Here is a 20,596-nt window from a genome sequence, read left to right as displayed (position 1 = left end):
CTGTATAGATGAAGGTAGGTGGGAAAATGATGTATAGCCCAATAGAGACACCCCAGGATCCTAGAATGCTTATAGGAGGACTGTAAAACTGCATCCTACTGACCAAACTGAGGAATTCTTAGATGGAGATCCAATTTACTACATTATGAAAACTTATCAGTGAAATTTTTCAGTTCCACAGATATAAATCTAGGAACAGTATAGGTTCTATACTAAAACAAATCACATTTATTAATTGAAACTCTTTAAAATGGATTTTAGCATAAATTGAAAAATTAAGGTACATATTTTTAGTATTCCATTATTATATGTGTAATAGAAATAATAATTTAGAATCTCAAAATTCCTCCAATTTATTTCTCTTTTAGACACTGTATGACAGCGTGTACCTGACTTTGTACAATATCTGTTTTACTTCCCTGCCTGTTCTCATATATAGTCTTTTGGAACAACATATAGACCCTCATGTGTTACAGAGCAAGCCTACCCTCTATCGGTATGTATTTCCCAATGTCGATGTGTACAGGGAGTATCTTGGTACAAATACTAAAGCATAATTGTTGCATGGCTTACAGTGTTTCAATATTAAAGGGAAATTTTCAATAAGTTTCTGGTGTTTTTAAGAGTAAACACTTCAACTCTTGGACTGTTTTCCACAGTATTCTACTCCATATACACAAGAGAAGTTACTCGCTTGTTAATAGCATCAAAAGTTCCTAAAAATTGTTTATGTTCTACTATTAGATAATTTATTAGTGTTAAATGCAAGTGAAGGAGAACAACTGCAGCTTTTTTCAGAACTCCCCCAAAACTAAGTGGTCCTAGAGATGTCGGGTCTGTCAGGCCCAGCCACTGATCCTCATAAACTGTTGTAGAGGCTATAAAGCTGCCAGTCAGAGACATAACCAGTTATGGTGTGGAGGAACTTGCTCTGGTTTACCAGGAAACCCATGGCAGTCGGTTATTCCCAGAACGGTTAACTTCTCCACGAAAATAATGAGCACCTTGTTGCTGACTTGAGCTTCTGTCCCACTAAGAGATCATCATGGCAGAGACTTAATGGGAGCAGATTATGATACAGATAATCAGGTTTTTCACAGTCACACTGAAGTATTGTGCCTGTGTTGTGTTTTATTATCAAATGAAAAGGTATTAGAATCCATTATATGAACTCTCAGCTGTTATAAATTATTAGAAATGATTGTTTGCAAATTTAGGTTTATTCTTTATGCTGATAATTTTAGTCATCTTAAAATCCTATTATTTAAATTATCAGTTTAAATTAATTGCCTAGAAGATTAAAAAATTAATCTTAATGTGTTCTTTTTTCTTTAAAAAATAATTGTAGGGACATTAGTAAAAACCGTCTCTTAAGCATTAAAGCATTTCTTTACTGGACCATCCTGGGTTTCAGCCACGCCTTCATTTTCTTTTTTGGATCCTATTTTCTCCTGGGGAAAGATACATCTCTGCTTGGAAATGGCCAGGTAAAAAAAAAAGTGAGAATGCTTAAAAAATATTAAAATGTTGATAAATATGAATGTTTAAATCACTTCTCCCTGGCCTGACCCCCAAATGCTTTCTACCTCACCTGTAGTTGAATGGGATGCCAACGTGCAGAGAGCTGGTCTTTATGAGCTTACTCCTCACCCTCCGAAGAAGTCACCAAGTGTGACTTACACAAGCAAAATGCTGTCTGCCCTCTTTCTAGGGAAATACAGCATAGCATGTCTTAAGTAAACTCAGACCCTCAGATTAGAACAATGGACTTCTTACTGGAGGTCAAAGTTGCCCCCTGCCGCCATATTCCTGAAGGCACTGCCACTCGAGGATTCCATCTGATACCATTGACTTTAGCATTTCCAAGTCTGCATATTTAAAGACTGAGAAATAAGCGTTGATTCAATAGGATTTCTACATTTTGTATCTTCTTGGTGGATGACAAGGTACCCTCAAATAAAGGAATGCTAATTGCTCCTTCATTGTTAATCATATATATTTACCATTCACTTTTTATGTTCTAGAAACTTTATCCTTTTTGGATACTTTAAATTTTACTAACATCTGTGAGATTTACCCTCATTTTACAAATGATGTAAGGAGTCAGGGAGCTTAAGTAATTTGTCAAGTAATCACTATAGACATATGCACATTAAAGAACAAGTCAGCCTTTACATAGGTCTAAATGAGTGTCAAGATTATCACTGCTTCGTAAACTAAATTCATATAAGTGCATACTTACGGTCTTAATATAGAAATAAGATAATGATATTCCTTTGGGATTCTGCATTTGATGGACTTTGTAAGTTGGTCTATAAAGACCAAAAATATACTTCTGACTGAATTACTTACAGATAAATTCCATTTTTTATATGGAATCATTTGAAGAATAGTTCCACTGGCCATTTTTTTTTTCAGGTACTGGTTAAAGTTTAAAGATTTTTTTTTTTTTTTGCTTACTAAGATTTTTTTTATCCAAACACATGATAGCAAACTTCCTATTTTAACTTCTGGTTAGAAATGTTTCAGAAAATAACTGTGGGTCAAGCAAGGTTTTATTACCATTTTTGCAGGGGCACAGGAATAAAGCAATCACAACTATATCATCCTAAGTAAAAACAATCTAATACACAGCTCTGAATTCTGAACCATCTTTGGATTTCTGGTATTACCCAAAGGGTCATTATCCAGAATAGTTACCATACATAATAAAGCCTCATTATTGTTGTCTTCATTCTTGTAACTTTATTAATATTGTCAGAGTTCATATATATATATATATATATATATATATATATATATGAAATAAGTCAGATAATTTTTATAAAGAATAAAATTACTTTTATCTTACAGTGGAATTAATATCATGCTAATATATATATAACATATTACTCTGTTCCTTGTGTTTAGATGTTTGGGAACTGGACGTTTGGTACTCTGGTCTTCACGGTCATGGTTATTACGGTCACAGTAAAGGTATGCCACCACATTAGGGAACTGCAGACTTTGTCTGTATATCTCATATATAGTTTCCCTTTTGATTTTTTACAGTATATGGTTTCACTAATTTTAATCATTCATTTAAATATTGCTATAAATTCTTCTCTCTGTTTGAAAGCTTCATATAGTTTCAGTTGCTAATTTTGCTTCTTTGTGTATCATCTAAAATAGTACAGTGTATTTTGTGCCTTGGAGTTAAGGTAATATCATTACATGATATTTAATCCTGCTTTCCCTCAGAAGGAAAATACTACACTATTTCCTATGAGACTCTTGTGCCTTCTAAGGAACTGTGCTATGGGGATAGGACCTTCTAGACATCTATAATTGATATGTGTAATTCTTAAGTTTTATCTGGAAGTTAAACTAAATTACTTTATATTGCTAAAACATTTTTTTTCTTTTAGATGGCTTTGGAAACTCATTTCTGGACCTGGATCAACCATCTTGTCACTTGGGGATCTATTATATTTTATTTTATATTTTCTTTGTTTTATGGTGGGATTCTCTGGTGAGTGATTACACTATGTCTTAATTATGTTGATTTAACTATAGTGAACATTTATTATGGTGGGTTCCTTGATGACCAAATTCTGATCCTAATAGTTCTTAGAAACTATGCTGGTAAGTTCATTCCTTTGAATTGATCTTCATAATAATCCTATTGTCCTCATTTTTCTACATGAAAACTGAGCCTCCTGGTCACAAAGGTGAAAACAGAAGAAAGCTAGGCCATAAGCCATTTGTCTGACTTCATTAGTAATGTTCTTTATGCTAATCATATTATTTTTAAATTATTTTCTCATGTGTATAATGTCATAAAAACCCATTAGTTTTTTATTGATAACATCTCTTTCAAAGGTTAATAGTATGCTTCATCTTCATTAAATGTAGATCATTAGTAGGCTTTTTGAAAGATTAACAATTATGTTTCTCTAAGATTTTTTGGTAAGTGATGGTCAACTGGTACCTTTCTTTTGGAAAGCATATACATTACATGTGTCTATTATACCTTAGGTCCACTTACCAGGCAAAACTTTTTAAAGGTAAGCTCAAACAACTTGAATTGACTGATCATTACCTTCCATAAAAGGGTCACAAAAGAGCACACATATGCATATTGTTTGTCTGTAAACCTTGCCCTAATTGTTTCTATATTCCCTATAGTCTCTAGAAGTTGATAATTACAAAAACCCAAAAAGGATACCTTTATAATGCCATGATGTAGCATCTCTGTGTGTTTAAAGAAAAACTTAGCATTCGGTCTGAGATTTGGATAATGAGGAGGGTGGTGGTGGTAGTGGTTGTCGTCGTTGTCATCGTCACCGTTGTTGTCATGACAACCATGTGGACATCAGAGGACAACTCTGCAGCAGTTCTCATGTTTTACCTTTCCCGGGTTCCAGGAGAGTCAGGTTGTCAGTATTGCACAGCGAGCGCTTTACCTGTCCCGGTGTTTCCTTTGTAGTCAGTGGAAAGTATTTCCTCACGCATTACTTCTGTAGTCTACATCAGTCTAGTCTTCATTATTCCTTTTATAACTTGCCAGGAAACTAGGGTGATCTAGTTAATAGCTTGCCATTCCCTTATTAATAAAAATTATAATTGTTAAAAATAATTAAACTGGATTTTACATTTCAATCCAGTCTATATTTCATTAGTTTATTTAAGTTTTCCAGTTTCAATTTAGAAAATTTTCCTGGCACTCTTAAAATTGTTACTTTCAGTTATTTAAGTTTTGCTGATGTCTTGATTTAACTTGTTAAATTTTTATTTCACTTGTTTGTTTCTAACACAACATCTCACTGTGTGTAGGCCTCAAACCCAGGGTTCTGCCTACTCTTGCATGTGTTTAGAATACTGGCATGTGATACTATGCATAGCCAGTGTTTGCTTTTAATGAGTCCACTATCTTTCTTTGCAGGCCATTTTTGGGCTCCCAGAATATGTACTTTGTATTTATTCAGCTCCTGTCAAGTGGACCGGTGTGGTTTGCCATACTCCTCATGGTTGTTACTTGTCTGTTCCTTGATGTTGTGAAGAAAGTGTTTGACCGACACCTTCATCCAACAAGTACAGAAAAGGCACAGGTACGCACTTTCATACTCAGTACTCCTGTGGGAACAAAGCGCTGTAACTACAATTACAGAGTGCTTCTTCCTATAGCAAAGCACCTCCAGTAGTTTTAAGTCTGTTGTTTTAATTTTTTCTTATTTTTCTCTTAATTTTTATGGCTGCTAGTAATTATAATTTAAATACGAAACTATCAAGTTATGTCCAGATGATCATAGTACTAAATCCACTTCAAATGCCACAGTATTACATCGGCTAGCTATGGCTTAGGTGTCTAGCATGTCCTTAAACTCCAGCAGACATTAAGTATGGTAATGCTTAGGGATATGATATTTGGGGACCAGTACCATTAGTGAAATTATGATAGAAATATCCTTCATTTCTTTTGCAGTGAGGATTAAATGAAAGTATATTTAAGCACAGTAAGTGCTAAAGAAATGGTTCCATTGGTCACTTCAGCATTTACTTATCATTTTCTTAGTTTGGCAATATAATTCTAGTGAATGTGTATTTGGTGCAGTATAAAATGGTGAGGATGAGATATTACTCTGTCATACTGATTTCTGAATGGTGCTGAGAAAAGTTACATGATTTTTGTGTCTGCCTGTGTGTATATGTGCATGAGCAGGGACAGAATTCCATTCTACAATATGTTATTTAAATCTATATCTGAAGGATTTATCTTATTTTTAATCTTTAGACATAAATATAGTCAAAGTATTACTTTAAAAATTTTATTGTATTTTTTAGGCTTTTCAAATTAAAGATTTTGTTTTTAATTTTCAATTGTATGTATATGTATGGGGGTATGCGCACATGATTTCAGGTGCCAGTGGAGGCCAGAAGAGAGAGTTGGATCTCCTGGAGATGGAGTTCCAGGTGGTTGTGAACTACCCAGAGTGAGTGCTGGGAACTGAACTCAGCTTCTCAGCATGAGAAGTGTGTGTGCTTAAACCTTTGCTCCAGCTCCACTTTTCTAGATTTTTATGGAGGATAGTTTGTCTCACCCTGTAATCTATATTATATTTCCCCAAAAAGTTGAGTAACAACATAGTAACATTTATTTGCATTTGTCCTAAATTGTTCTATGGTTTGAAAGTTTCAAGTGTATTTTCATAGGGATTGCTTACTGATCCAAAAGGTATGATATTACTTATGTTAAGAATATTATATATATATTTTTTAACATAAGTTAAAATTTATTAAAAAGGGAATTTACACTAAATTATTTTATCATATGTGAAGCAGAATAATTTTCCCTTTTTTCTATATAAATTAGTATCCAATGATAAATGAGATTTTCTGGTTGTTCTCATTTGGGCAAAGGAAGGAAAGTTTTACTTCTATTCATGGGTCTTCTAGCCTGTTGCTGTCATTTTGTGTTTTTTCTTCTCTTTCCTTTTGATGCTGTGACAGTAAATGTCATTTATATCACAAATGTGATATTACTACTTTCCTGTAAGCAGTATTCACTTCAGCTTCTACTTTCCCTTCTGATTTCAAATGATGCAGAAATGGCTACTAAGTTGTCAGATGCCTCATTGCTTATCAGATATAACAAGAAAAGTCACATCAGAGGGAGGGCTGCCAGCATTTATTCTAAGTGCTTTTTTCTTCAGAATAAGAATTTTTTTAAGGCATGCATTCTACAATACCAGTTGTGTGCATACCATGCATATTTTCTGCTCTTGTGGGAACAGGTGTTTGGTATTTACAAAGCTTGTCCTGTGTCTGTCTCCCAGGTGATGAATACAGCTCACTGACTTGTGTGTGTCCCATCCCTTTTCTGTCCACTTATAGATGTACTCCAACACAGTTGCTTTAAGTGACGAGTTCATCGCACTGCAGCCTTTGTCGAGGGCAAGGAATCAGCTGAGCAAACTTAGGTAGAGTAGGAGTAGATCCTTGTAACCCTTATGCATGCAAAGGTCAATTAAATAATATTCAAAAGATGGGCAGATGCATCAATAAAGAGTCAAGTATTTTTGTTAGCACAGCTCTGTCTCTAATTTGACCTTAATTAATACATATATTAAAATTTCAAAATGACATTCATTCTTCTTCAAAAAGAAAATTCAGATGGAAATTAAACATGAGGACAGAGAACTGTACCTTGTTACATATGTCACACCTATTTTTTCTAGCATAATTCTAATGCTTCTGCTTGTCATAGTCATGCGTGTATGCTCCTGCATGTTGTCATAGTCATGCGTGTGCTCCTGCATGTCGGGTACTTAAAAAGTCATCACGAAGTTTAAACCTAAGTTGTAATAACTTGTAAGAGTTGCCTATGTTTTTGTCTTGCCTTAATCTGTAATATAAATACGTGTGTGTGTGTGTGTGTGTCTTTGTATACTACAGTGGCTACATAAGTATCTTACATCTTGGCTGTTCTTTACTGCATCTATAAGTTGAAATATATATATTTTATATCTTATATTTAACTCTTACCTCCACAGCCATGCCAATTTGGAAGTTTACCAAAACAAAAAAACAAACAAAAAAAAAACTAGCCTCAAGATGTCTTTTGATAGAAGGAAATGCAAGCTGAACTCCTAGAACTTTTGGTATTATAAAATGTCAAAAAAATATGTTTGTTTGCTTTTTGTTTGTTTTGAAACAGGATGTCTGGCTGTACTAGAACTCATTATGTACACCAGGCTGGCTTCAAACTCACAGAGATGTACCTGTCTCAGCTTCGTGAATGCTGGGATTAAAAGCACATGCCACCAGTCTGACAATTATGTGTATTTTAAATTATTTTTTATTCTCAGAAGTTCTAATTTGTGTGTATTCACTTGATCAAATGAATAGCTTTGATATAAGACCATTTAACTGTCAGGTGATATGAGTTTATAATTTAAAAGGTGTTTTAAAGTTTTACTAACCTTTTTGTGTTTTTATTCCTACTTTTAAATTTTTTCAGATATTTTTCTTTGAATGATAGCTACAATAATTATGTATAGCAAATGAATGGTAAATCATTTTTTATATTTACAAGATCTGTAATGAAGGTTTGATTTTTACTTTTGGTTGAGGCAAATATGTATCCCTCACTTTTTTGAATAGCTAATTTTTAATCAATGGCTATCTATCTTATATTAAAGACCTGCCAATAGAAGAGTTTATTATATAAAAGAACATAGGCCTTTGTTAAAGGATGATAACTTACACTGTGATTAGTCATATTGTTGTGAATTTGTAGTTTTACATATTTTGTCTTAAAACAACCCCTTTTTTAAAAAGCAATACTAGACATAAAAGAATGAGGAAAGCAAAATGCAATGAGAGCCCAGGTATTATAATATTGTAATAAACTAGTAACATTAACATTCCTCGGAAAGATTGCCATGAAAACAGGACCTTTGGGTGAGATGTCACTGAAGAAGAATCTACTGCTCTCCTCACAGCTGGCCTGAGCGCTGGTGCCACACTCTGCTCCTTCTAGTGTGTTGCAATATGCGCATCTCTGCATGTTCCCCTTCCTAGGAGTCTAGGATCGTTACAGAGCACATGATGTTTTATACTGTTCACTTCAAATCAGCAGCAAAGAAAAACAATAAGAAGATACTATTCTCAGCCAAATCCAGACAGAAACAAGTTGACCTTTGCTGGGCTTGATATCAAGAGGGCTCAGTGGTTAAGAGCAATGGCTGTTCTTTCAGAGGACATGGGTTCAGTACCCAGCACTCACCTGTTGTTTCAACTATTTGTAACTCTAGTTCCAGGGGATCCAACACCCTCTTCTGGCTCCACAGGCACCAGCCTCATTCATACATGCAAGTAAAACACTCACACACATAAAAAAATTAAATCTATGTTTGTAAGTTGACATTCCCTAAAGAAATATTTCAACTTAATTTTGTTAACAAGTAAATTATGCCCTCTTTCTACAGCTGCTGTTTATGGTCATGTGACCCTTCTGCTCTCCAGTCCAGTTAAGAGTAGAGCAGTGACCTAATGAGAGTGCAGATGAGAAAACAAATGCTAAGTCTTGGTGACACTGAGTTTTACAGAAGAAATAGAATTTAACCAAAGGAAACTTGGCTTTTACTAGGCTGTGTGCTTCTCAGAGCTTTGCACTGTCTTTATATGGTATGTTTTGCTATATTCTCCAAGAAGCTCCTTGGCTCTCTCTGTCCTGTGACAGTAACTGTGCTGTTGTGTGAACTTACATCTGTGCCCCACAGATTGTAGACCAACCTACTGCTTTGATTTTAAACTGCTGTGAGAGTATTATTCTGAATATAAGACTTACTGCTTTTCTGTCCTTCTAGATGGAAGAAGATAAGGGTTCAGTCGGCTCAGCATATGAATTTGCTGAAAGCCAGCACAGAGGGGAGGACAGTAGGCACCTGCTAGCTGAGGCTTGCAGCCAGCAGGACAGTTGTTGCGTGCACTAGGTAGTACTTTGTTGGGCCTTCTTGGGGACTCCTGTACTGTATTCTCATGCTTGGGGTATGCCATGGAGAATGGGCATCACATTTCCATTCCACTGTACTGATTTTTCCCTGGTCCTCTTCTGTTGTTTTGGCTTAGTTCTTTTCCTTGTTTGTATCCCTTCATTTTTCATGTTTATCCTGAATTTCTTATTCATGTTTCTTGGGATCTACAGTGATAAATCACACTTCACTTCAGATTCTGTCATAGTACGGTGTTTTCACAGCCTATTATCTCAGTCCAAAAGTTATTCCTTTCCACTTCTTTTGAAAGTATGTCATACCTCATCATTTTGAAATCATTACCTCCTTTGAAGATGTAATTGTGTAATTTTTATACATTTTAATAGAGACACTGAATTACTGAAGTCCTCCTCTCTTGAAGTTGAATAATCAAATGAGCAAGTGTGCTTAGACTGAGTGACTGGCTTTCCATTAACTAGCATTTAACAGAGGTGTCTTTCCATATATTTTCCTAGTTGTATTTCTATAGAAACATTAATTGTTGGGGCTGCAGATGGCTCAGTGGTTAAGAACACTTGCTGTTCTTGCAGAGGACCTAGGTTTGGTCCCTAGCACCCACATGGTGACTCACAACCATCCCTAGACATGTACATGGTACACACACATACATAGATGCAGGCAAAACACTCATATGAAATAAGTAAATCTTAAAAGTATTGATTTTTATGGGAATAGTTTGCTCCTCTTTTGAACAATAAATCCAGGCTACTTCTAGGTATAATTAGGATATGAACATTTCGGTTTGTAGTACTTATAAATACTACACCAGTCATTCTCTTTTTCCTTAATTGTCATTTTATTGTGATTTCTGTTTAAGAAGATACTGTAGCTCATCTAGAATAAGCAAATTAAGAAACCTGAAGACAAAGCTACTTAGAATATAAATCTGATCAAGGAACATAAACAGTAATTTGAAAAATATGAATTATTCCATGAGACTTAAAGTGAAATTCCTTTATCAAATAGCCCTCAATGAGGGCAGTTAATTGGTTCTCAATCAGTAATAGTACCAGTAGCAGTAGTAATTCAGAAGAAATTTAAATGAATTCTAAATTTTCACTTTGTTATGTTTCAAGAGATTATAGTTAGGTGACTGAAGATGTAGCTCAGTTGGTAGAGTGCTTGCCTAGCTTGCACAAAGCCTTGAGCGCAGTCCCACCACTGCATAAACTGGGCATGGTGGCATGTACTTCAGTCTTAACACTTAGGATATGGAGTCAGAAGGGTCAGGAAAGAGTTCAAGGTCAGCCTGGGATCCGTGAGACCCTGGAATTTATAAGTCAAGTTTCTCCTTTTCACCTAAGATATGAACTTACTCTTTCCATTATATTGGGGAATTTTAATGTTTAACAAATACTGATGCTCTCCATTAACCTAAATTCCCAGCATATATTGTTAAAGAACGAGTTGAATAAACATATATATAAAAGAGCTCTCCAGTCTCCTCTGAAACTAGTAATAAGTCAGTTATTAAAATGTTTATATAATAATACAGTTTTTTTATATTTTTATTTTTGCATATTGTGGTGTGTGTGCATATGTGGAGTATGTGTGCATGTGTCTGGGGGTGTTTAGGCATGTTCGTGTGTGGAGGGCCCACATCAATCCTGGTGGTTATCCTCAGTCTGTTTCTACTTTATTCAGCAGGGTGGGTCTCTCTCTCTCTCTCTCTCTCTCTCTCTCTCTCTCTCTCTCAGTTTTATCTGTTTCAACTGATTTAGCCAGCCAGCTTCCTCTAGGAAAAGGCGCCCTTGTCCACTTTGCCAGTGCTGGCGTTACAGACAGGTGCTGCCCCAGGCCATTTCTCTGGGCGCTGGGGCTCCAGTGCAGTCTTCATGCTTGCACAGCAAACTGCTTGCTGTGCTCTCTCCTCAGCTCCCAGTCAATGTAGTTTTTAATTATATGCTTATTTTTGTGTTGAAATGAGGCAACATGTATAGAAACACCTCTCTAGAAAGCTCCCAAGACAACGTGGAGATACTTCATTTATGTTGTAAATGTCTTTCAAAGCTTTATCATTTTGGAGTTGTTTGTTTCACTTAGAGGGGAGAACTGAAGGGTGACTAAGAAAACTGTAAGCTGGAAACAGGTTCCGGATCCAGGAGTTTTGGAATAAGATCGCCAGCTCTCTTATGAAAAGAGAACGCTCTTGGTTTTTTTTAGAAAATTTGTGATTTTTAACAAAATTTGAAATTCAGCAATAATTTTTTATCTGATTTCATATCAAAAAGAGAACATTTCTCTAAAAACAAACCTTAAGTCTAGACAAGGTACATATAGATATATATGTATATATACATATATATGTTGCTTGTTTATACATATATATATATTAATTCCATTGATGTGGAAGCAAGGATAATAAGTCAGAATTTATATCAGAAGTCAAAATCTATAAAAATGGATATTTTTCACTAGGCAGCCATAGCCATGATGAGCATCCGTGGGGTGAAGTCAAGGGATGTTGCCTAGGAACCTGGAATCAGGTGTAACAGAACAGTGTGACCTACTAATTAATGATCAGATGTCTGCTATACTCAGAGTTTATTCTTGGTGCAACCAGATGAGATCTCACACCATTAATATTTGTGATATATATATATCTCCCCTCTTAATACATTGAATGAACTACTGGCTGCTGTAACTCTAGGTTCTCCCCTGAGCTCTTCCTGGATATGGAGATAGGAGATGTCCCTCTAGCAAAGTGATAAAGCAATGGTGGTTTGCTGGGGAGGGCTTTCTGTGGAGAGCTGTGCAGTATTCAGTGTTTACAATGCACCTGAATTTTTCTCGTTACTGTTTGTTTTGTTTCTTTGGAGGGTGCTTTTATTTCTTTTACTAGACAACCTGAAAAGGGCATTATATGTACTAGTTTTGAAACACTGGCTCTCTTGGATGTGTAGGATTTAACATTTGGCCGTAGGTTTATGTGATGTGGGATAGATTCCTAGAGCCAGATACAAGTCCAAACGTTGTATTGCACACAGGTGGACACCAGCATGCAAGGGGCCGTGGCTGTGGCTTTCGGGGAGTCGTTGTCAGTTGGCTCAATAGCAGCTATGAGCAAAGTGTAGGACAAGACCCTTCCTCTCCAGTTCTTGGGATAGCTCGGTACTTCCTAAATAAAGTGCCAAAGATCAAGTTTTAGGTTTTTTTTTTTAAAATATCCTTTCCTTCTAGTACCAATACTGTTAAGCCTGTGATAAAAATGATGCTATGCTTGTGATTAAATATGCTCCAAATTTTCTTAACTCTGTCTCTCCCAGGTCAGAAACACTTGGTTCATACCCGGTGACAGTCTTTGCGGGTTAGCATTGAGTCGCCAGTCTCGCTGTGCCTCACACTGCTGTGCTGACCTTTCGCCTTTCCCTTTCCCTTACCCTCACCTCACTAGATGAGTGCAGGGTTGCTTCATCTCAGAACTGCCATGGTGCCTTCTCAGTTGACTTTCAGGGTTTCTACCATTCAAGGGATACTGCAAACCAGTAAACAGAATCCAGAGAGATTCCTTCCCATTGGAGTGAGATAGTAGCATTTAACCAGGCCCACAGGATGAACAGCACCCACTTCTGCTGGTGAGGAGCTTATGGCGGTGGGGGGAGGGGAGGGACATCCTCCCATCAGAAAAGAAGCTTGAGTCCAGTGCTTTGCCTCAGCATGATCGTGTGGGAGCACAGGAGTCAGCAAAGCCTAAACTGATGAGAACCTGTTACCTAAGCCGGCATTACCCCGATTCCTCTATTGTACTTCTATGGTAGTGAGTGCTTCCTGGTACATTGCGGGGGTAATGGAGCAGTTCCTTGAGTAGTTGGCTAACACAAAATGGATTCCATGGTTTGTGTGTGTGTGTGTGTACATGTGTATGTTGTATACTTGTATTGTTTTGGTATTTTTTGCCCTACTGGGTTTGTGATGTGTTGGGTTTTTTTGGTTTTTTTTTTTTTTTGTGAGAAAGAGGGAAGGAGAGAGAGATCATGAAGTTGGGTGGGTAGGGAGGTGGGGGAGGATCTTTGAGGAGTTGGGGGAGGAGAAAGAACATGATCAGAATGGTGGGCTTAGGCTGCACCAGCTGAGGCTTAAGCACATTTGTGACATTCTAAAGTCTGTTTGAAGCTTCTTTGGGTTAGTGTTTCTCAAGCTACCTATTTGGTCAAAGGAACACCTCTCCTTTTTAAAATGAAGTGTTTATGTAAATATCTCACAGAACACAATTAAAGTAGTAGTGCATTAAACTAAGTCCTAAACCACAATGTGTTAATTAAAGAATATATGAGGTTTGCTCTCTCAGTGCTTAGCAGAGCCCAGGGTTTGGGTGTGACCAGGCACTTGGGAAACAGGAAACCCTGTCCTGCTCCCTCCACATGGACTGAGCAGGGGCTCCACACATGGATATTGTAGGACTCCACACATGGATATTGTAGGACTCCACACATGGATATTATAGGACTCCACACATGGATATTATAGGACTCCACACATGGATATTGTAGGACTCCACACATGGATATTGTAGGACTCCACACATGGATGTTGTAGGACTCCACACATGGATATTGTAGGACTCCACACATGGATATTATAGGACTCCACACATGGATATTGTAGGACTCCACACATGGATATTGTAGGACTCCACACATGGATATTGTAGGACTCCACACATGGATATTATAGGACTCCACACATGGATATTATAGGACTCCACACATGGATATTATAGGACTCCACACATGGATATTATAGGACTCCACACATGGATATTGTAGGACTCCACACATGGATATTGTAGGACTCCACACATGGATGTTGTAGGACTCCACACATGGATATTGTAGGACTCCACACATGGATGTTATAGGACTCCACACATGGATGTTATAGGACTCCACACATGGATATTATAGGACTCCACACATGGATATTGTAGGACTCCACACATGGATATTATAGGACTCCACACATGGATGTTATAGGACTCCACACATGGATATTATAGGACTCCACACATGGATGTTATAGGACTCCACACATGGATATTATAGGACTCCACACATGGATGTTATAGGACTCCACACATGGATGTTGTAGGACTCCACACATGGATATTATAGGACTCCACCATTTGCTTGCTTTCAGAATATCAGGTTATTTACATTTCATATGTGTGTCTCTGTCCATTGTAAGTTTCCACAGTGTCTTCTTTTACCATGCCTCACATGGCACATGGTGATTCCCAACCCTGTAAAGGAGAACTTGACCAAATTTATTTTATTTTTCCTCATAGAGGACATTGTATACATAAAGGAAAATAAATTCAAATAAGTTCTTTTAATTTGCACTCAAAAGATAGAGGTAGATGGATTTTGTGATATCAGTGCTAGCCTGGTCTATTCACTGAGTTCCAAGCTGTCTAATGAGATCCTGACAGAAGGAACAAACAGAAGAAAAAAAAATACTCTACAACAGGGTTGGGATTCATTCAGCCATATAGTCGGACCATTTACCCTCATTTTAATAATTAATTAATGTTAGTAGTATGGGTTGAATTATCTTGCTGAGCCTATTTATTCCTGAATCAATATAAATCTTAAAATTTGTTAAATTCAACTTTAAATCTTATTAGTCCTAGTAACTTGCTTGACGGATTTCAATCCATGTGCCACCTACTCCGTACTAAAAAGATAACTTGATAATCAGCATGGATGGCACCTTCGAGTTGTTCAGCACAGCTTAAAACCTTAAAGGGCAAATGGGACTCACTGTGTGCTGGGTATTTGTTCCTGGCATATAAGAAACACTACTGAAGTTCTTACAGTATTGTTGATCTTATTCTTAACAGATGACGTACGTCCTGCCAGATAATTTCCAGTCTTCACAGTAGTTGATACTCCACTGTTCTCAGTTGCTGGACATTTGTTCTGTAATCATAATTGCAGGAACATTTCACCTAAGCAAACTGAAGTATGAGTTAGAGTTGTAGTTGATATAAGCCAAATTGACCATAGCAAATTAAGTGACAAAATAATAAATTTATACAGACTTAAACACCTATCTACTCATCTTTATACCATTATTTAACTGGGTTTCTGATTAGGACACAAGGCTTTTAAATGTTTAAATTTATGAGTGTACACCAAAGAATTCTGTACTTTCCATATTGTAGTAAGCCATGTATGTTTGTATCAGTCACTTTGTTTGAAATGCTTGTTCTGATTTCATAATGGTTTTGTGAAGTCCAGATCTACAAATAACTAACTTATGTTCTTCTGCAGCTTGCTGAAGCACATTCAGGTGTCAAGTGCTTGGACTCCATGTGCTGTTTCCCAGGAGAGACCCCGTGCACGTCTGTTGGAAGAATGCTGGAGCGAGTCGTAGGAAGGTGTAGTCCCAACCATATCAGCAGGTGCGACATTTCACTGCAGATGAGTGTCCTGTAAAAGGACAGAAAGACTTGCAGCTGCAGATAGCAGTGAGTCCGCTGGCTTTACCCAGCGAAACGGGGTAAACTTATTTCCGGGCCTGGAACACCTCTGACAACTCGACCAGAACCTGATATGGAAGACATGTTCTATAAGTGTTATGAAAGTATTATTCTCTTTCAAAGAACAAAATATTTGGCAACTTTCTTATTGCAATAAGAATCTCAGGGCTGGAGAGATGGGTCTGTGGTTGAGAGTACTGGTTGCTCTTCCAGAAGATCAAGGTTTAATACTAACCATCATAGCACTTGGGAGGCTGGGGCAGAAGGATTGCAAGTTCAAGGCCTTCCTAGATGACTTAGAGAGACCTTGTGTCAAAATTCAAAAGTAATAGAGGGATAGGGTATAGTTAATTTCAAAGCACTTGCCTAACATGTTGGTGGACCTGGAAGGGGGCGTGAGGGAAAGGAAGAGGTTATTAGTTCCTAGATGTTTCAGGTGTTTAATATTTTGTTAAAGTGAGTGCACGTGTGCTTTGAAAAGATGAAAAACAAAAGATACATTGCCTGATAGTTTTTCTCTGTAGTGTTTGAAAAGAGGAAAAACAAATGCTAGCGTCTTGCAGATTAGAATTGGACATTCTCCTGCATTGGAGTGTAGGCAGTTAGAATTAAAGGGATACTGTTTCCCATATACTCAGTGAGACGTATTCATGTTCTCACTTTTATTCACTTTCTAATTGTTGGCTGCCTAATACCTGCCCGCTTGAGTTCTCAGTGTTTGAGAGAGTTGTAAACAAGACTCTCCTTCAGTCAAGGTGAGGTCCCAGGCTTCTCTAAATACCATGAAGATGAGACTACTGTTAGTCTCCACTCTGCTTTTTTCTGTCAGTCACTGACTGAGTCAGTCATTGGGAAACAAGATGCTGGATACAAACGAGTCAGGACTTCTAGCTTTAACCCTGTCTAGGGGAGGTGGAGACCCTGGCAGGAGGTGCATGCTGTGTGTTTAAAGTTACACGCTTTCAGTTTTTATAAAATTACTTGGTTATTTTGATACTGTCCTTGGGCTAAGGGCATGTGTTTTAAGCATGGCAGATTGTCTGTGGAGTTTTTACTTCATTTTAGGTTAATTCCAGCTAATTCAAAGTGACATCTGCAAGTGAATATTATATATTGAATTGCTTAGCCTAAGGCCTTGACAGTCAGCCAGTAATTAATTCTTCAGATTAGTAAAGAATCTACAAGTGTCTTCTGATACTAACCATTTATGACATTCAGGCTGATTAAGCTGAAATCCTTAGAGTAGAATTTATACCCAAAAGTGACCAATAATATGAATGCTTCATTCTTAGGCTTTTAGTAGGTAATTATTTTTTTCTGTAATGTCAAAATATAAGCTGACTTGATTTTCAGTAAAACTGAATGTATGGGGTTTTGTTGCTGCTGTTTTTTTTTTTTTTACTTTTTGCTATTTGTGTGTGTTTGTGTATATGCGTGTGTGTGTGAGAGAGAGAGAGAGACAGACAGACAAACAGACAGACAGACAGACAAAGGGGTAACTGGAGTAACTCCTGGGTATGTGTATTTTTAGGATTAGTGTGGTTTGAGACTCTCCTATTTAAGTCTGCTTTTGTAAATTTTTCCGCTAAAGATTTGCCTTGAGAAACCTATTTTTTATTAGACTTTTATTATTTGAAGCTTTCCGTGGGTAAAGTTAATGTGAACCCGGAGGTAGATGTCAGTGCCTCCCACAGTTGTCCTCCCCGTGTGTATTGAGGCGGGTCACGACTGAACCCAGTACCCACAGTTTGCCAGGGCTGCTCACCAGTGAGCCTGTGGAACCTGCTTATCTCTGCCCAGTGCTGGCATCACAGGCTCCCATGGCCATGCTTGGCTTTTTATGTAGTTGCTGGGGTTCCAAACTTAAGTTCTTGTGTTTGCATTGCAGACCCTTTATCAGTTCCCCAGCATTCATCTCTCTAGCACCTGGGTGTGTATAAATTCTTTTTTTTTCTTTTTTTCTTTTTTTTTCTTTTTTGAGACAGGGTTTCTCTGTGGCTTTGGAGCCTGTCCTGGAACTAGCTCTGTAGACCAGGCTGGTCTCGAACTCACTGAGATCCGCCTGCCTCTGCCTCGTGAGTGCTGGGATTAAAGGCGTGCGCCACCATCACCCGGCAAATTCTTAATAGTATACTTACTACGTACTGAGTTACTAAGATTTCAAAAGCGCCTTATGTTTACTACCTATAGAAATGTGCTGAAAGTGAATGTGTAGATTTGGGCTAATTTCTGTATGATAGCTAACTAAACAGCATAATTTTTCTCAGCATTTGTATAATCTAGAGTAGGGTTCAGTGCTAGTTTGAAGAACTCTTTAGCATTTAGAAATAAATCGGTGATTATTTTAAAATTTAAATTGTATTTTGTTCCCACATTTTAGGTTCTGGTTTGTTGTTAGTTTGTTTGTTTGTTTTCAACTAACCGTGGGTATGGTGAGCCAAACTTTTCTCTTGTTATTACTTTAAGGTTGTGGAGTGCATCGGATCCTTTCTATACCAATGACAGGAGCATCTTGACTCTCTCCCCAATGGACTCATCTACTTGTTAAAGGACAAGTTCCCCTGTCCTCAGATTTGGGGTCATTCTATAAGAGGCCACACTGGCTCTGAAGTTATTGTCTGAAATCTCTGGAGGAGTTGAGAGCTTCTTGGAGTTCCACAGGACAGGCCTTCTCCATTCTCTTTCATTTGAATGTGAGCTTACTAAAATTTGGAAATAAAGAGATACTTCCAGTCTCTTTGTTTGGTTTGTCCCTTCCACTCAAGGGACTTCTGGTGGCATTACAGCCTTTGCTGGAGCCACTATACTTTAATATCAAGATAGAAGAAAAGGGTAACTCCTGGGTGTGTGTATTTTTAGGATTAGTATGGTTTGGGACTCTTCTATTTAAATCTGCTTCTGTAAATTATGCTAAAGATTTGCCTTGAGAACTCTATTTTTTTTATTAGATTATATTTGAAGCTTTTCATGGGAAAAGTTAATGTGAATATTAAGGAATTTGGTCCTTCAGTGACCTGTGTAGTTAATTCATTTGTGCTTCTTAAGTCACAGCAAATATGGAGAACACATTTCTAACCATTGTCTTCTTCAGTGTTGGTTGAAAGCTTGGACCGACCCCAGACTTCTTTAATGAAATTGTAACACAGCCAGGGAAGCTAATCTAAGAAGGGCACAGGGAGTTTGACATCTCATGTCCAAGTCAGAGGTAAAGCCATTCACTACACTTCAAATTGGTGTTTGCTAACATTTTTGTAGTCACATTTGTAAAGTCTGTAGTGGGTAGATAGATACCATTGTCTCACATTTAATTTACTGAATCTGTCCTATCTTCTGCATGCTTCAACTGGCTAATATATTTCACCCCCTCCCCAATTACCTGCTCCCTCTCCAAAGAGTCTGTTCATAATTTTATAACAATGTTGTAAAGTTCAGATGTATCAATAAAAAAACAAGTTGAACAATGTTTATATATTGCAAATACATTGAATTATACAAATTAAAGTATAAGCCATAAAATCTTTCCATGTCCCACTTAGGATTACTCTTGGTTTTCTGTAAACCAGCCTTTAGAATAAAGGATTTTTGTTAAGAATCTTGTTATTTTTAGGTTATTGTATGTTATCTAATTTAAAGCAGACTGCCACAATAAAGTGAATTATGCTTACATTCTCATTGTATGGTATGGTTGTTGAATGAAAAGAAAACAAAGTCTAAGATGCTAAATTTTGTCAGCAAAAAATGAATTTTATCAGCAATAAGTCAGTATGCTATGGATGATTAATCGAATATATTATTCTTAATTTCTTGAATCTCAAATTTTAGTTTGCAGATCTCTATCACTGAGAATTAATTGTTTTATGTAGAAGTAGTGTTTTAAGATTTGTGAATGATTACTAGAGAACTGGCATCTAGCTCTGAGCATGTGATTCTGTGTGCACCTGAGGTCATAGAAAACAGAACAGTGAGTTTTTGTCAGTTCCTCTGAGAAGATGGTGATTGCTTGAGATTGTCCTGCGGCTCTCCACTCATTGCTCCTCACGTGGGTGGGACTTCGGGCCTGTGCTGGGAAGGCAAGAAGCGCAGAGTAATGAGAACTGTTTGCAGATTAACTGTTTGCTTATCTGTTTAACTAATGCAAGACTATTATCCATGTTATCTGAATATTAACTTTCATAAATAGCCTTTTTTAACTTAGACATTACAGAATTATATTTATGATGACCTGTTCTGAAAATACTCTTATTTATATTCTAGAGATGTTATATTACCATATACCTTCAGTGGAATAGATGATAGAAAGATAATAGATGTTTTATCCCTTAGAATAAAGAGCATACATGCAACAAAATGATATTGAATGGGTATGCCTTCCAAGTCTTATGGTTGATTATTGACAGAATACTACAAAGTCACCATGAGAAGACCAGCATTCAGCTGGCCAACATGTGGCCTAGCATTGAGTGGTAGTAATTTTTATTATATCATTTTTATTTGGTTAAGAAGACTTCCTTTTTTATTCTTTTTTAATAATTTTTTAAAATGTTATATGCATTGATTGGTGTTTTGCCTGTGTATGTCT

General features: G+C 37.0%; 1 protein-coding gene across 4 annotated transcripts in view; it reads left to right on the top strand.

Moving 5' to 3' along the window:
* Atp11b (ATPase phospholipid transporting 11B (putative)) overlaps window positions 1-19,683 on the top strand; it is a 91,272-nt gene extending 71,589 nt beyond the window's left edge. Inside the window, exons 24-32 of one of the 4 annotated variants that reach the window (XR_012908130.1) lie at window positions 369-496; window positions 1,349-1,487; window positions 2,911-2,976; window positions 3,408-3,511; window positions 4,925-5,090; window positions 6,874-6,959; window positions 9,351-9,476; window positions 15,809-15,939; window positions 18,484-19,683. Coding sequence is in view for 3 of the 4 variants with exons in the window: in XM_075951038.1 (XP_075807153.1) it covers window positions 369-496; window positions 1,349-1,487; window positions 2,911-2,976; window positions 3,408-3,511; window positions 4,925-5,090; window positions 15,809-15,939; window positions 18,484-18,565 (816 nt within the window). In the remaining variant the exon portion in view is untranslated. Of the gene's footprint in view, window positions 1-368; window positions 497-1,348; window positions 1,488-2,910; window positions 2,977-3,407; window positions 3,512-4,924; window positions 5,091-6,873; window positions 6,960-9,350; window positions 9,477-15,808; window positions 15,942-18,483 lie in introns of those variants that run through there. The other 3 variants (XM_075951039.1, XM_075951038.1, XM_075951040.1) reach the window with 3 other exon arrangements.
* The last annotated feature ends 913 nt before the right edge of the window (window positions 19,684-20,596 follow it).

Source organism: Microtus pennsylvanicus, chromosome 16 (genome assembly GCF_037038515.1).
Source record: "Microtus pennsylvanicus isolate mMicPen1 chromosome 16, mMicPen1.hap1, whole genome shotgun sequence".
Classification (NCBI taxonomy): domain Eukaryota; kingdom Metazoa; phylum Chordata; class Mammalia; order Rodentia; family Cricetidae; genus Microtus; species Microtus pennsylvanicus.
The sequence above is the reverse complement of the archived record's forward strand: the minus strand, read 5'-3'. Positions and strand labels throughout refer to the sequence as shown.